Source organism: Stegastes partitus, unplaced genomic scaffold (assembly GCF_000690725.1).
Source record: "Stegastes partitus isolate 25-593 unplaced genomic scaffold, Stegastes_partitus-1.0.2 Scaffold754, whole genome shotgun sequence".
Lineage (NCBI taxonomy): Eukaryota > Metazoa > Chordata > Actinopteri > Pomacentridae > Stegastes > Stegastes partitus.
The window spans coordinates 166,427-183,790 of record NW_007578485.1 but is presented as its reverse complement, the minus strand read 5'-3'; the positions used below and the strand labels follow the sequence as shown (position 1 = coordinate 183,790).

The 17,364-nt window shown below is 40.5% G+C and overlaps 1 protein-coding gene across 3 annotated transcripts; it reads right to left on the bottom strand.

The window, feature by feature from the left end:
* Positions 1-1,344: 1,344 nt before the first annotated feature.
* relb (v-rel avian reticuloendotheliosis viral oncogene homolog B) lies at positions 1,345-16,138 on the bottom strand. Of its 3 annotated transcripts, none has more exons than XM_008291666.1 (11): positions 15,916-16,138; positions 15,722-15,817; positions 14,411-14,583; positions 10,435-10,746; positions 8,714-8,880; positions 8,468-8,559; positions 8,223-8,354; positions 7,997-8,101; positions 6,916-7,131; positions 6,733-6,807; positions 1,345-3,077 (listed from the first exon to the last, which is right to left on the bottom strand). In XM_008291666.1, exons 1-11 carry the CDS (start codon positions 15,968-15,970, stop codon positions 2,575-2,577), a joined length of 1,926 nt encoding a protein of 641 aa, XP_008289888.1. In that variant the 5' UTR covers positions 15,971-16,138; the 3' UTR covers positions 1,345-2,574. The 3 variants fall into 3 exon arrangements, with proteins under 3 accessions (XP_008289888.1, XP_008289889.1, XP_008289891.1); XM_008291667.1 differs by having other exon boundaries at positions 15,722-15,814; XM_008291669.1 differs by lacking the exons at positions 14,411-14,583; positions 15,722-15,817; positions 15,916-16,138 and adding an exon at positions 12,569-12,845.
* Between the last annotated feature and the right edge of the window lie 1,226 nt (positions 16,139-17,364).

Sequence of the window (17,364 nt, the reverse complement as noted above, 5' to 3'; positions counted from 1 at the left end):
CTCATTGCTTATACAACTAAATCTAAAAGTCCTGTGAACCTATTCTACCTATGTAGTCAACTACATCTGTGCAATCAAAATGTGCACTTGAAAGTGTTAAACAGCCTCTTTCCTGCCTTCAGCAGAGAGGATGACCATTGTTCAAACTGATAGCGTGGACATGTCCGGACACGTCTGAGCGGTGGGTATGCTGGTACCATTTCACAGGAAATTAAGTGTATCTCTCTCTCTCTTCATGGTGATCAAAGGTCTTGGAAATGAGCCCAGTGTGGAGTTTCCCGGCGTCTGTTCAGGTCAAGTCAACAGTGACGGGCAGAGCCAGAAAAGGTAACACCTGCTCTAACATGAAGTAAGCCAGTGTAAAGATGGATGACTGAGAATGTTAAATATTTAAACTACTTCTCACTTCACTGTACAATAGAAACAGGTTTATGGGCGTGATGGTGAATAAAATGTGATGAATTTTAGTTGTTAAAGGTACTTATTAAGCACTAGTGTCTTAAAATAACTAATTTCAGCTGCTCAAATGTAAAGATTTACTGCTTTTTTCTGTTTTATATTACTTGGAATGTGTTGACAAAGGCAGTTTAACTCATGGCATGAATGGTGGACTCTACCAGTCGCAATGATAGTACAGAATGTAAAAACATGAATGACTGGCGACTGCTGGAAGAAATGTCTACCATAAATAGAATCAAAAACTAGGTCAATCAATCAGAAAAACATGCTCCAAATGTGACTAACTTGATAGCTGTGTAAAGAAACATTTGATATTTTTGAAATGACGGTTAAAAATTAGTGGCGTTAATTTCCCAATCTGTCTCAATCTTTAACTTTCCGCACAACCACAGGCCTTACAAAACACGCGTGTGAGTCATCAGAGACCACACAGAGAAAAAAGCAGAAATAGAGTATTTTTCTCAGCCCGGATTACTGTAAAATGTGACAGCCGTGTTGTGGAGAATAAAACCAGTCATTGTTTTGCTTGTGTGAGGTTTAGACACTGTGACTAAACGGACCTCAAGGTGTCTGGTAACCCCAAACAAGGGACACAGTACATCCCAAGGCTTTGTTTCTAATTTCCTGAGTAAACTTTCAAGATCCTCTTGAGACGGTGATGACATTCGAAGATGAGATGCGCGAAGCAAAAAAAGCATCCTCTGCTTGTCGTCGCTGCCAGAGTTCTTTGTTTTTACGAGTGAGAAAGCAGGTTAGGAATGTGTGTGGGCAGCAGCTGAGGACAGATCGCATTCAAAAGTGCTTACATCCCTTTTTGTCGCTCTCTAATCTTTCTTCCTTTGCCTTTCTCTGTCGTTTTAACAGGAAGTAATGCCACGACAAAAATACCACACACTGACGTTTATTTTTTCTTTGATGTATTTACATTTCAGTGAGGAGGCAGAGTTGTACATGTGACATTTGGAAAATGCTTAAAATGCTTAGCACGAGAGTGAAACTGCAGAACAAAGGGAACTGACACAAACAGAGCTATGAATAGTAGGAGGAGCGGTTTCTATTATATTTAAGTAGATTAAATATTAAGCAGCTGTGACAGCCACATCAACAGAGAGCAACAGATGTCATGAAGGAACCTGACACTACTGACTTTATTTGAGATAAAATCCTTTTGTACTGCCGCCAACTTTGAGAAGGATTTTTCCCAACATCACACTGAAGCAAACAAACATTACACAAATATTACATGACTGATACATCAGCCAATGATTTACTAGAGCAGGCAGCGATTTATGGAAGTTTTTATTGTTCCTAGGTTGCATGGAGATGTTTATGAGTTCTCTTTTTAAGCTCCATGCTAACTGAGAATCACTTACATCTGACTTGTCAGCTTTAAAGTTAATGCTTGCAGCCTTTATGGGAAATATTTAAGAACGCTGCTCCTGGTTGCTAAAGCCTCGACCAGCAAGGCTTCAAGACAAAACTAAAAATAGAGGGCAACACTGCAGAATTGTGAAACCAAATGAATCTACAACAACGCTATGAAGTGCAAGCAGCTGGAGCAACATAAACTGCAGTTGATAAGACTATTGATACCAAACTCATACCTTTGTGCTGAATACAAAGCAGACTATCTGATTAGCTTAGCATAAACACTAGAAACAAGGGGACACAGCTGGTGTTGCTTTGTTAAAGTGACTACCAATGTCTCTAAAGCTCAATTCTCTTTGTTTGATTACACAAAAACTGAGAATGAGGCTGTTTCCCCCTATTTTCAGTTTAACGCTAAGCTAACAATCTGTTAGCTGTAGCTTCCCATCTTCTGTTACAGACATGACAGTGGTTTCTAACTTTGCCAAGAAAGTGACATTGCCCAAAGACATTGTCAAAGGACGACGGACAGAGTGTGCCAAAGGCCAATTCATGCTTTCCGGGTTGGTAAGGGTTCATGTGACGGAAAGTTCGTCGTCCAGCCAAGTTTGCAAGAGTCCAGACAGTAAACTAATGTGTACCTTTTGCAGCATGAACAGAAAGGCGAGCACACCTTCTGTCCACTTCAGATTTGTGGAAACCATGAGTTGACCTTAATTGTGCTACATGGTCCAGACTTTCGTATCCTCATAGCTGTCCGTCCTCTTCCATTTTGACCTGAACCATGCTGTCCTGTGGCATGGCATGATTCAGGACACCATGATTCAGGTGAACCATGCCGTCCTGCTCCGTTTGCATCTGTCCCATGCCGTCCTGTGGCTCCGACTGCGGATTGTGGCTCTCGTTGACGAGCATGTTAAAGTGCAAGTCAATGTATGGAAGGTCCGGCTGATACGAGGAAACGTTCTGGTTGAAGTTCATGTCCGTGTTGGCGAAGGTCGAGTTGGTGTCGGCAGGTGGCAGGTCACAGGGCAGGCCGCAGTCCAGGTCATTAAGCGCTCGCCAAAGCTCAGGCGACTCCAGCAGCTGATTGAAGATGGCATTGTCAAGGTCTGCGGGCTCACTGTAACACATGTCCACCACAGCAGGAGCGGTGGGCTGAGCAGTGCACGACCCCTCACCTGGAGACATCATGTTCTGGTTCCCCAGGAGGAAGGGGATGACCTGTTCTGATGGAGGCGTGGTCTCAGCTGCAGAAGGCATCACAGAGAAAATTAATAAAATAACCAATTATGTGATTCTTGCTGTTTTAAAAATGCAACTACCAATTCATTAGGTGCAACCTGCTAAAATGAACTCAGTGCAAGTCTTCCAAATAACCCATCCTTCAAGAAGAATATAAGAATCACTTTTTGTTTAAAACATCTTAGAGAGGTGTTGATTCAGCTCTATTATTCTTTTTAAGGGTGTTGTTTTGTGGTGCTGTTGAACTGTATTGAGTTACACCGAGAAACATAAGTTGTCAGCACCATTTGCATTAATGAGAGAAGGTTAAATAATCTCTGGCAATGCGTGGGCATGTCTCAATAAAACCATGAGGAACTTAACCTATGTCTGAATAACTAGAATGTCGTCACTTTAGTAGCTTGATGAAGCCACCAATGTTCCACATTCCGTGTCTGAAAGCGCTCAACAGGAACAACTTTCTGTATTAAGCAGCACGGTTCACAAACGAAACCCTCCAGATTTAAATCAATATCAGAAAAAACTGTTTCAACATAAACACCATTTTATCTAAGTGATATGGATACAATACTATATCTTCTTTCATAGTGTGTATCAGTGACCTTGTACAAAGCCCCTTAGAGGTCACTAACACTAAATGTGTTGGTGCAGACTTGTGCCTGACAGACATAACTGAGGGAAGTTCAAAATTTGACGTAAGCAGGTTTTCTGTCTATTAACTGGTTTGACAAAAGCCAAAACCCCAAGCAGAGATAATGGGAATCCCAACAGTCACAGCGCTCTCATAAATGGTGTGTTTGACGCATCATTTGGCTAAATCAACCAAACAAAAGGCACTGATGTATGACACCTACTTCACACAAGAGGAACAGGTTGTTATAATGGGAAGCTATGAGGAAGACAAAATGTATTACAGTTAAAACTGTTCCACTGTAAATGAGAGAGGAATGATGGTAGAAACTCGTCGATCATGTAAATTAAGGTGAATTTTCCCACTAACGGCACAAGACAACACTCACATGAAAGCTGCCTATCAGAGCTCTTTAACCTAAAACTTCATATATTTAAACATAATACTTAATTAAGGTCTGACACTGTCCCATAATAAAGGATACGTGGAAATCACTTTATTTAGAACCAAATCAAATTGAAATTAATGTTACTGACTGAATATTCTCTGTGATAAATACCAATAAACTCATTAACCATCTAACTGAGGACTAAATATAAATACAATTTGTGCCACAGCTTTGTTCAGTGCAATTGTCAAAGTATGGCAACTACTAAACTCTGAACAGAACCTGTGGAACAGGTTAGCTCTGCAGCATCAGTTACCATGGTGATCTCCTATCTCTGGTTTTAGGCTCAACATAACTCGCTACCCTTTAATCTGGCTTAGTAGGACCCTCTGTAGTCACAACCAGCAGCTGTCTACAGGCTCCATGATTGTCTAACATAGTACAAGCGCATACAGTTAAAAGTACAGAGTGAATCAATGCACCGTCAGCCGTTGTTACGATTCTGGCTGCGACACATTCGTTTCTAACAGATGTAACACCGACTACATGCAGCAGCAATGTGCATTTGTGCAATCATAGTTTTGCTGGCTGGCCATCTCCTGAGTAAACAAATAATCCCATCTGTTGAAGAAGCATCGAAGGTTCAAATAGTAACAGCTGGACACATTCACGGCACAAGAGATTGAACCACAGCAGCAGCTGAAGTGGGAACAGTAAACGTACATATGAAGCCACAGCTTCACCATCACAGCCAGACAGAGCAGCTGCAGCTGAGCTCACAACCAGCAGCTGGATGCCGTCTGAGATCAGCCTTTTCAAAATAAATGATGTGCATGCTCTCTCTTGTCTGTCGTATCCGCAGAGCGTTTCCCTAAACAGACAGTGTGTTATAACTGAACTGGTCTTGCACACTAACTGTTTATATGAATCAGAGGAAGCATTGAGCATAAAGAGGTGATTCAAATTTGAAAAATTCTCACCCCAGTTGGGCTCCGTACAGCTGGGTCACAGAAAGTTTTTTTGTTATTTTTAAACTTCCTGTAATAATCCCATTTTAGACACAGTCACATGTCATAAACTGTACATGCGGCTTCTTCATTCACATGTCTGTATAGTATAGCTTTGTCAGTTTGGGCAGTTTGGGCAAAAATCATGGTGTCATGTGACTCATCCTCATGTGACAAGTTATCATACACTGAGGAAAGCTGATGTATCAAAATGAAAATGTGTTGAAAGGCATGAGGGCTCTTTTTTGAAAATCTGCTATAAAGAAGTGCTTTAAAAAGAAATATTTCTTATTCGACTCATTCATTGTTCACAGTTAGAATATTCATGAAACCAGATGATGAGATTCAGTTTTAATAGGAATCTTTCACAGCAGATTTGTTGACTTGTTGTAGCAGGAAAAGCCCAGTTGTGTTTCACAACAGGTTTCTTCGTAAGTCCTGCCAGTGAGCGAGCTTGGACAATGGGCCTTTTTTAACAGGAGTCACAGGTGTAAAAAAAAAAAGAATTAACACTGGCAGGGTTTTGGTATTCTGCCTGCTGGCTCAGTGTCACAATGCCGCTCCTTTTCATTATGCTAACAATGCATTCTCGCTGCCTCCTGTCAGACTTCTGGAGGAGATTAGATTGAGGAAACACAGGTGAAACACAGACATCTTTTATCAAGCAATGCGACATATCCATGCTGCACCTGTCATGGGTGTCAGTTTTATTTAACGGCTGTGTAACTGGCGTCACGAAAGCGTGACGCATAAAAAAATGTCTCATTTGGCAGCTTCATCTCCTCCATCTTTGCATCTCGTCCTCTGAGACATGAGGAATAGATGCAAGTGGCACGTTAGCACAATGAAAAGCACCCTGTCATTGGTGACATTGCATGGATTAGGACTGATTTTAACCTTAAATTGTCCCCCCTGACTTATTTTATAATCAGGCTAGATGTCTGGAGGATTGGCCAACATTTGATGTGTAGTTATGTGTGATTATATTAACTGCCTGAACAATCTGGGTTTGATTTCTGGCATTTTGAATTTTGGTCAGCTTTCCTGCACTTTCCCCTCGTGGCTGCAGTCTAAAGACGCATTATAAAACTATAGTGAACTTGTTTTATCATTACTTCATTTTACCGTCCTAAAACAAACTGTGCTATTAAACTCAACTTTATGCAAAAAAAAAAAAAACTTCCTTAACTTTCTGTTCATTGTAGAATCACACAAAGAAACGCTGCCTCTTCTCTTGTCCGCACTGTTGAGGATGTGGTTGTGATCTTAATAAACTTTACTGAAACTGACAAAACCAACTGGGGATTCTATATTTTCATTTAGTATATCTGCACGGTGAGAGCATAAAAGCGACAAGCAAGACAAAAAGTCCAATAAAAGCATGCAGTTTGAGTGAACACGACCCACAAGATGCGTGAAAATAAACAGCACCTGCCCAGCTTCACTAGAACAGAGCTGATGTTATTAGTAACAACTGTGCTTCCTGCTATGATAAGTCTAAATGTTTGCAGTCTATACAGAGACACAAAGGTGACCAGCATCATTGAACCAATAACCCTCTTCAGTGCTTCAACTAGGACCAGAAAAAGTAAACATGAACGAAGAGAAAGTCAACCTGGAAGTCCAAGCCTTACCTGTCATGCAGGGTTTCTCTGTGATGCTGATTTCTGACTTCATGGTCGCTCTCTTTCGCTTTACTTCATATGGATCTGAAATGAAAAGACACCTGTTATTGCTTGAGTATAACCAGCCGCATCTGTTTCATAACCTGTAAATTTAACCCATGTAGGTGTTTACTCGGTTTACTCCCCACTGACCCCGGTTGTGCGGCAGGTACGTGAAGGTAACCGGCTCGCTCTCCATCTTGTCAGAGATGCGACGCAGGAGGACTTTGACCTCCACCTCCTCTGAGAGGTCCTGGTCCTGGTAGGGCGGAGTCTTGAAGACGATGGCGATCTGCCGGTGGACGTCTGTCTGGGCAAACTCCCCGTTCGCCTTCCACGACCCTTTCCTGAAGATGATCTCTATGTCGTCTGTGAATCAGCGACAAAACACACAGAGCCTCATTATTCAAGAAAAATGAGGCTGATACAAAAACAGGTTTTTATCCTGATTACATTGTTTGAAGTCCAACTGTTGTCTATTTTAAACCATTTTCATACTTTCTTTTTTTTTTGCTTTAAGAGAAGTTCAAAAATACTCAACCTTGATTTTTAATGTTATTTTTCACTCTAAAAATACTGCAGGATATACCAATGTATGGAAATCGTTTTTTTCTTAAGACTATCAACAAAAAACAACAATTCAGGCAACAATTGCTGTAAATCAAGTAGAAAACTAACTGATGTATAACAAATGCAATTCTTTGAACATGTTTCTGTGACAGCACAAGTCAGCTTATAGTGTTGCCAGTTTAACATTAGCAGTTGCAGATGTAGGACAGGAAAACGTCTCTAAAATAAAGACAACACACGTGCAAAACACAAAGGCCACAATGAAAAGTAACAAAAGTCAAGACAATTGGGTTTCTGCTATAACAGTAAAAGAGAAATCTCTGAGTTGAATGAAAATTCAACAAAAACTAGTTTAAATAAAGTAATTCACCATGATTTGGTCAGAGATGTGCTTTTTTCTTTTTTATATAACGACAATACTTTGTTCAATAATTAACTAAAGTTTAGGAGCTCAAAGAGGGAGAGTTTTATCACGATAAAACTCCACGTCTTTCTGTTCTGTTTGCTCGATTCATTTTTGCAGACAGTGTTTATTTACACTTAAATTTTGCAGTGGAAACTGGGCCTTTTCCATGTGCTTCACTGTTTGAGCCCACTTCCGTCCATCCTCTTACATACTTCACACACGGACAGAAATAAAACTTCACTGAACGTTTCCGTTTACCTTTCTGCACTTTGTCACACAGCATGTAGATCTCCGTCTTGCCAGAGCAGGAACCTCTGCACTGGTTCAACTGGCAGATCTTCAGCTGCGATGTCGTCGTGGCCTCTTTAAAAAAAAGAAGAAGAAAAAACCAGACATTGCAAAGCGTGAGAATCAGGAAATATGTTGGTTTTTATTAGCACATGTGGGTATAATGTGGTCATTGGTGTGTTTTGTAATGTCTCACTCTTGTCATAAATGGGGTTGGACACCACTGGGCTGAGAGAGTCCTTCCTGCCATCCTCCCAGTCGAGCTCACACTGAAAACACAGACGCACCGAATTCATGTCCATGTCTTCAATGCCCTTTGAGTTACCAGCTGAGGGATGAAAAGACACAAAAATCAGTCACGATGTCTGCTTCAAGGAGCCATAATGAATTTTGACAAGAAAAAAAAACAGAAATTGTATTTATTACTGAAGTCCAGCTCACTTTGAAATGGGTCAATATTTAGGCCTTTTCTCTTCTGAAGTGAAATGTCCAGCTCTTTCCTCCGTACACACTGAATACCAAGGTTAGCAAAGCTGCGAGTTCAGAACAAAAAAAAAAGTCTGTCAGGACATTTTGTATGTTTAGACAGAGAAAGAAAAAACAATTAAGCTAAAATGCAAAAAAAAAAAAAAGACTTCATGAATCTTATTTTATGTATCTGAAGATAAAGACGAGGCGGATGTGCACCTGTGACGTCGGTTGCTGTGAGGATTAAACGTGACCTTGCAGATTCCTGAACCGTTCGGACAGTCTTTACCCACGAGGCAGTGGGGGTGAGGCCGGTGTGGGTAGTCTTTGGTCACCAAGGAGACAGTGACAGTGACCCTGTTTAAGTGGTCAATGGGACCCTGAATCTGAAAGAGAGACAACAAGACGATCAACAAATGACCTGAAGTTGAAGCAGATCACTGTAACTTTGAGAATTATGTTACCCTGGTTGGATGAATTATTCCCCGAGCTATGATCTAATCAACCATGTCATCACAGGACACACACGTACACAACATACTGAGTGTTGCAACATGCAATCATTTGCCAACTGTTGAAGTCAGAAAAATAAAAACAGCAACAAATACTTAAACTGATGATTATTTCTTTCTATAATAAGTCAAAAAGTTACCAAATGTTGCACATACAAGAGTCCAAAGTGTTCTCAGAACTGAGCCCCAAACTCCAAAATCTGCAGGCTGGTTTAAAAGTCATGTTTTCTTTTTTTTTGTTGTTGCAAAGATTCAGCTATTTATCAGAGCCAGAAACTGTGAAGACAGATTGAATTGTTGGATTGTCAACAGTCCAACTATCCATGAACTAATCATTTGTGATGAACCGTTCCATTTGGAAAACTTAATCAAATCTAAGCTTAGAATAACTGTATTCAGAAATCCATTTATTCTACATGTCTCATTTAAAAATTGTGTGCTTTAACCACATTCTTCTTCTTCAAAACAAAAAAAAACATTCTGTGCTCCTCAGTGCAACCACATTAAAATTTAGGGACTTTTTGGCTGAGCTGCAGGAAGTGTACACATAGCACATAGAAGACAAGTATGGAAACAAATGAAAAATGTAAGTAGAAATATATCTACGGTATGCAGAGCAATCATTCCAGTATTGGTAACATCTGTGGATACTTAGGGAAATGTTGTAGATGTGGATTCCAGGTTTTTATTTAGTTTTTGTTACATAAATAATCAGAGAAATGTCATGTTTGTTTTGGGGTTTTTTTTGTGATTTAGAACATGATAACTTTGTCATACTGCACAAGAGACATTGTTAAGTTTTCTTTACCTCAAGTCATGGTTGTGCTGTTTCCATAGAGGTGCAGGACTTTATATTGAGTCCACAGTGAGGAAAAATGTAACAGGAATAAAAGATGCCCAAAAACTGAGTTCAGAGGTTTAATATTCGTTCTTCTCTGCCTTTGACTGCTGGTCTTCTTTTTTTCTGTTCCAGTGTTCCTGTCAGTCTTTTTGCTCTGTGTTTCTGTCGGACAATATTCATTTTCATGTGTTTTTTCAATGTGTAGGAACCAGTTAAATCACAAATACTTATGTCACATTAACCTACACATTAGCAAAGATGTTGCTTGAATAACTAGACAGTTACACAAACTGCTAGTAAACCTTTGCATGTTTTCTGATGGTGTGAAGAAGAGGTGAAGATGTGTGCGTGGGAGTGTTAGTTAGCATATAGGCTGGTGATGAACCTCCTGCGTTTAACCTCACTCAATCTGGGATTTGTGGGGACTTTCTAATTGATTCTATCAACCCACATCCTCCCAGCTCCACCCGTCTGCACAGGAGGGGGGTTCAAGTGAACACATCAGCTGTGGTTACAACCCTTCCTAACCGTCTCTGAGAGCCAGTAAACCCCCTTTAAGATCTGAAATAGAAACCAAACTCCAATACCTCTATCGCAGGCTGAGTCTTGTTGGTGTCAGTGCTGGACGCCCCCAGGATGCTGCCTGCCGAGCGCCCCTCACACTCGTAGCGAAATCTCATCCCTCTGTCTTTGGGCTCCTCCACTATCACCAGTTTGGGCTTTTCCAGAATCCGCTCCAGTATCTCAGTGTCGCCCTGGTTCTGAGAGGAAACGCTGCTCTTCGAGGAGACTCTCCCACATCCAGAGGAACCGGCTGAGGAGGAGGAAGCAACCCGGGAAGGATGAGTCGACGCCATGTCTCTGGGACGGGACGCCCCCCGCAGTGCAGAGAAGTTTGGCTGTGAAAAAAACAACAACAACACAACTTTATTAACAGCACGTTTAACATTTACCTGACAAGAGACCTGACAGGGAAAAAAAATATGCATCAGACATCAGATAAAAGAACATAAAAAGACTCTGGCTTGATCACATACAAATTAACCATTAGCCAGCCATTAAAATAGCAAACTCATCAGTTGACGTTTCTTTGTAAGGCTGCAGTTTGTGTTTTATACCCCGAGATAATGATGAAACTGACTTGTGTCATAGAAACCAGCAGCAATATGATGGACAAAGGCCCAGAATGGCTTTCAAGCCACCATTAAATGAAGCAATCATAATCAACCCAGTCAGAGTGTTTACTGCCATGTGGCCCGGTGTTATCGCAAGTTTATGGTGACTATTGTTAGCAAACTTTAGACAGATTTTGCTTTTTTAATCAGTTCGCTGACAATATGACTCCTCTCACTTTTTTTTTCTGGCCGCGACTGGACTTCACTTTGCTTAAAAAAGAAAAACCTAACTTCAATCACAGTTTCTTCGTCCAATCAAAAACCTAAATGTCTATAACCACAGCATCCTTACAACTTACAACATCCACGGGTTCTACAGACTTAAGTGCAGGTTTGAGGTACTTTATGTTTACTTGTGCATTTTAATTTTCACAAAATTTATACTCCGAATGTATATATATAAAACCTTATAAAAATGCCTTGTCCAAGACATTTTCCTTCTGAATTTCTCAGATAGTTTCATTTAAACAAGCATTTGTGGCCCAGAACGGATAAACTGTTCCAATATTTCACACCAAAAAAGTGGCATAGTTGAGAAATGTACCAAAATTCATGATACAAACTTGTTTTGCCGCATGTTGTTCCAACCTCATTAAACATATCACCACCCCTCAGCTGTATTTTGTGACTTTACCATCAGACTGAACTACTAACTGTAAAAATAAGTGAAAACTAGTTCTATGTTGAACTCCTTTCAGCACTTAAGCTGCTGCTGAAGATCCACCTCTTCTATATGGAATTCAATTCAAGTAAATCTCAACACCTTGACTTTATCTCTTATTGTGTTGTATCTTTTATTCGGATTATTTCAAAAACTTTAGCGCAGATTTCTCTTTTTATTATTGCATTTTATGGTGTTTTATGGCCTCCTATTTTCACTGTACAGCACTTTGGATCAACTGGTTGTTTTTACACGTACTTCATAAATAAATTTAACTTTGACTCCTACAATAAAGAAATAGTACTTCTTAAACATTAACGTGTCGCTATTAGCTATTTGATGTTGTTTTACCGTATGTACTTCTACAAGAGCATTTTACATTCTTGTTTTGGTACTTTAAATGAAGTGAAATACCACACAGACAAAGAAAACAACAATAACTTACAGTCAGAGGAAAAAGAACACCTCCAAACTAGTTTTTTTATACCACCAAGAACCAGATGTCTCTCAGGTATTAGCTCTGCAGATGAAGCCCGCAGTAAAAACAAGCAACACAACTGACTCACTGCATGTTCTTCCGTCATACATGTGCTTTCTATCAGTGCACAGCGTCAACCATGTGCTCTCTGACTCCTCCTTTTGTATATGATGTCTTATTTTTTTCCGTTACACCACAGACCACTGAGCTTTTCCGTTCCCACTCACACTTAATATCTCTTTTACTTTCTCTATCTGCGGGGCTCTTCCCGCATCCATTTCTCTTCCTGATTGGCTTCAACATGATGTAAAGTAAAGCAAAAGCATTACAAACACAAGTTTCACAAACCAACACTTAAGTTCCGGACTATCTGAAGCACAGACACAACAACAGATTAATAATCAAACCTGCAGGGAACAAAGAAGTAAAGGCTCCTTTGTCAGCCGTGCAGCAGTGAAACAGCCTGAGAGCTCATTAAAGTGCTGCTGCAGAGATCTGGGTGATGCCTCTGCATGAGGTCAAGTTTCACAATGTCCCGTCGAGGCTCAGACGTCTGATGGCAAAGTGTTAGTCTCTGTATCGGCATACGTGTTGGCCTTAAAACTCTGATCCTAAACAAAAGCCTGGCAGGCCGATCCAGCGAACGGGAAACAGGAACTCAGCTCAGCCTCGACCAATCACAGAAGCAACCCTTCACCTCCGGTGGGTTTGGCCAGTAAACAGAAATGAAGGCAAAATGAAAGCAGGAGTCACAGTACAGATCTTCCCAGACGTCCTCCTGCTCCTCCTCCCTTCCTCTCAGCCTCCTCCCACTGAAAAGCATGCTGGGAGGTGTGTCAGCCGCCATCACTAACACACCAAACAAACTGTACTCACACACGTGATTTAGCAGAAACACTGGCTGACAGAGGGTAAAACCGGTCATCGTTACCTGTGTGTGCAGGCCACAGCGTCACTGCAGTCGGATCAGATTACAGCTCTTCTCATCTCCCTGTTACGTGGAAACCACGTGCTTTCTGCTCAGAGCCGGAGCTGCTGCTCTGTGCAGCATCAAAACTTGCAACCATCCACATGTACCATGCTGCACTTTATTCCACCAGCTTTCAAAAATTACGAAAAAAACCTCTTCTTGAAAGCTGCAGCTACCTCTTTGTTTAACATTCTAACAGAGAGGAAGCCCAACTGAAGCTTCATCTGCCGAGTTACATATGAACACACTTTGAACAGCAGCATGAAGTAAATACTGACAAATAAAGTGATAAATATACATGAACAGTCTTCTACATGTGTCAGTGTTCATGTACTCACTCTATGCAATAGAGAACTTGTTTCCATCATTTTACTTTCATTATTGCTCAAAGAGCCTCTATAATGTCAGAAGATGGAAAGCCATGAGGTAACATCTCCAACACGCTAGTCAGACTGACTACTGACTGTTTAAACCATAAATTAAACCTCAATCTAACCCAGCAGCAAATTCTCCCATTTGGGAAGCCAGAACCTTTTTTTCCTTTCGATTTTTACTTTATAATTTTAAAAAAATGTTACCTATAAAATTTCTAAAGACTGACTGGCTGAATCTATTAATCAAACATACATGTAGTCTACTTTGGATAAAGAAAAGCTGTGACCAGCCACAGGTTTTAAAGGAAAAAGTTAAATATCACAGTTTCCCTAAATTGTACAACTGACCTTTGATTATTATGCAGTAATAACAGTATTTCTGCAGGGTTCCCCAACTTCTGTTCAGACTTTTTAGAACATTTTTAACCCCACAAAAAAACTAATTTACTACCTGCTGTGTGGCTATACCGGCCGAAATATGAAAAATATCCATGAGGAGTAGTAGGTATAAGAATTATTCATTCATTTTTGTCAGTGCTTTCAGTAGTATATAACAAACACCATATTAGTTAAATATGGCCTGATCTAAAGAAAAAAAATGCACACATTTGCATCATTCATGCATCCTGACATTTTTAGAACTAAAACTACAAAAGACAACAGACTACAATGAAATTTAAGACCTTTAATACTAAACTGTATCTGTGCCACGTCGTTCCCCAAACTGCCCCATTGCCTTTTTTTAAACACATAAACCACACCTGAAGCAAACACTTTCCTGGGTGTCGCAAACTGTCACTCTGGTTGTTGTAACCGCTACATGAGGGGGAAACCAGACGAGACCAAACACAAACAACACAAATGACTACGTCACACTGCAGTAACGCACCAGAAAAGATACCCACCTTACATGCAGCACCTCGTGACACCAGTATCGGATTAGATGAAGGTGAAGCGTTCTGTCTCCTGTGGTTCTGGTTTAGAGGGTTCTGTCCAAGGAGGTCTGCAGGAGGAGGAGGAGGACCGGGGAGGGAAGCACCTGACTTGGTGTCCTCGAAGATAATTCCTTGAAGCAGCTCTATACAAAAGAAAAAAAAGTTTTCACAAAATGATGGAGACCAGTACAACCTCGGGATAAATAAGAAGCTGGGCCAGGCGGAGTTTCTATATGATTTCTGCAGGTGTATATTATCAATATTTATATTTCTAAGTAAATGATGTTTATTTCTGGGTTTCCACATCAATAAAACTTTACGATTCTATGAAATACAAAATTAAATGTTGCATATTTCAGTATTCTGACTGTATTGAAGCTAACCGATCAACAAACACTGCTTCTGGCATAAATCGGTGTTACAGCAGCAAACAACAAGGCCGTGTCTCGTAGTTAGGCGAGTTTCAAAAGGGAAAGTTAACTAGTACAGTTGCTATGGTTACCAGCAGTGAAACGTGACATGCAGTCGGTTTTGCGGTCTGTCATGTCTGACACTGAAACATGCCAAATGCATTGGCAACAAGTTTAACAAGTGATTCATCATTTACACGTGAATTTTAATTTAGGTAAATAGGAACACAAATGACTATAACAGGGAGACATCATTTACAGATTTGGTCTGTTTGTATATGATCAACATGTAAGTCAATATTTTTTTTTCTGTAGGTCAAGTAGACAGTCTCTGAAATTCAACAAAACATGAAAAGTCTGCAAGTGACATGAAATCGTTTTTTTTTTTTTTTTTTTTTAAATACAATTCAAAACAATGTTGTTGTTGTTGTTGTTGTTGTTTACAGTGTAGCCAGCCTGCACTCACTGTGATATTATTGTGGAACATGGACTGATCATATAAATAAAGTGGGATAACCTTACCTAACCTGGAGCACAGTGTCTCACTTGTTATACTCATTTTACTCTGAAATACTTTTTTTTTTTCTTTTAAACAGTGCAGCTACCAGGTCAAAATCTAAAGTTTTCTGGCTTAGGCTACAAAAAACATTGTGTCAAGAGCCTAACACCACTTCTAGCTGATAAAAATTCCACTCCAATATTAGCTGATTTATTGTTTGGAATGTTTAGTTTCGCTTTAACTTCACTAATTCGTGCAGCAACACGAAGCGAGACCAGGAAGCAGAACTACCGGCGATGCCTTACTTCTCCTGCTGCACGAGATCAGCTCAGCTCGGAGTTTGCATGACTTCATTGGGGTTCATTTGCTCACCTAGGTCCAGGCCTCGATCCGGACAAGCAGCAGGGAAGTGGGGGTGCGCGCCGGGCAGGAGCGCGCCGATCTCCGGGTTGGGTGTTGGCTCCTCTGCTGTGACAAATCACATGCCTGAGGATGATGTCAGCTCAAATACACTTACAAAAACACAACGATTAACGCTTTAAAAAAAAACAAAAAAAACAACCCACCAGAGGCACCGTTGAAGATGTCCATGTCTTTCATCGCATGTGAGGAGACTTTCATCGAGCTCCGCGTCCTCGAGTCGTTTCCAAATCGGTGTTTCGGTCCAAACGCGCCTCTTTACTTGATAAGTCAGTTCCGCAGCAACTCTAACTGATCGTGGAAGTGTCACACTTCGAAGCCATGTGTTGAATGCTGCCTAACGAGCAGTTTGATCAGCTTTGTGATCGCGGAAAGCGGAAATCCCCGCCGCGTCACGACTCCGCCCCCCGGGAACTCCCCCCAGCGCCTGTGAGAAGCCGCGCTCATTTGAATATGCAGCATCTAAAGCCGGTCAAAACAGAAGAGCTTGTTTCCATTATGTAATCTAACCGCAGTGCTATTTGCATTTATTTATTTATTTTTATTTTTTGGGCCTCCTATGCAAAACTGCTCACACGAACCTGATGGTGAGCCAACGGCTGCTTTTCCCACAGCCAACTTCGACATGTCTCCCGGTTGCATCAGACCATTATCCTGCTGTTGCTCCCGTTTCCTCCAAACCGAAAGTAGCAGGAGTTCTTTTTTTCCTTTTTTTTTTTTTTTAAATGAATAATTATGGTTGTGAATCTGCACCAATGATCTCACCGCACGTTTGCGCTCCTTTTCACCACGAAGCTGAAGTCAGATTCTCATTCTGCAGTTAAGGGAAAAGTTAAGGGAAACTTAAAGCATCCTCAACATTTTCCCACATTTTAATGATGCAAAACCGAGTTAGACATTTCAGATAAACACCTAATCCTGTTTGAAATATCCAAAACATTTATTCTGCTTGTCAAAGGGCAGAAAGTCTGGAGGTTTGGCAGCTGTTTTGTTTTTCTCATGTAGATCAGATTTGACCTGATCCACATCTAAACCCACTATAAATAGCATCGTGTGGTTTATTATAACTTCCTTAAATTTTTAAGAATGCAAAACATGGGGATTTCACAGCTTGCTTGCCTCTGGACCAAATTAGACTAGGTTCACATTTAAACTGCATACTGAGGTCAAATCCTGACTTGATGATGGCAGAGAGGCTAAAGACAGAGTTTCTGATTAGTGAAACCGTGACTGTTTTTTTTTAAATGGAAAAAGATTACGTGTAGAAATTTTTTGGACCTAGCCTAGTCAATCTGTGAAATCTCCTGGTTTTGTTCTTACAATAAAGCTTCTTTAGCCTCTGTCGGACAGTCTAGTCCAGATATGACTTGTCAATATATAGAGGATTTAGATCTGGATCTGAAACCATCTGAACAAAAAGTTGCGATATTCCAATGGTTTGCAATTTTAGAAGAAGTTTTGCTGAACCACAAATGGTGTTTTAAAGATTCTTTAGTCTATGTAGAACATTCTAGTCCAGACATGACCCCTTTATATGTAGTGAGTGTAAGTGACCTGGTTTAATGTGATTGACATGAAAAAGCACTGAATATTTC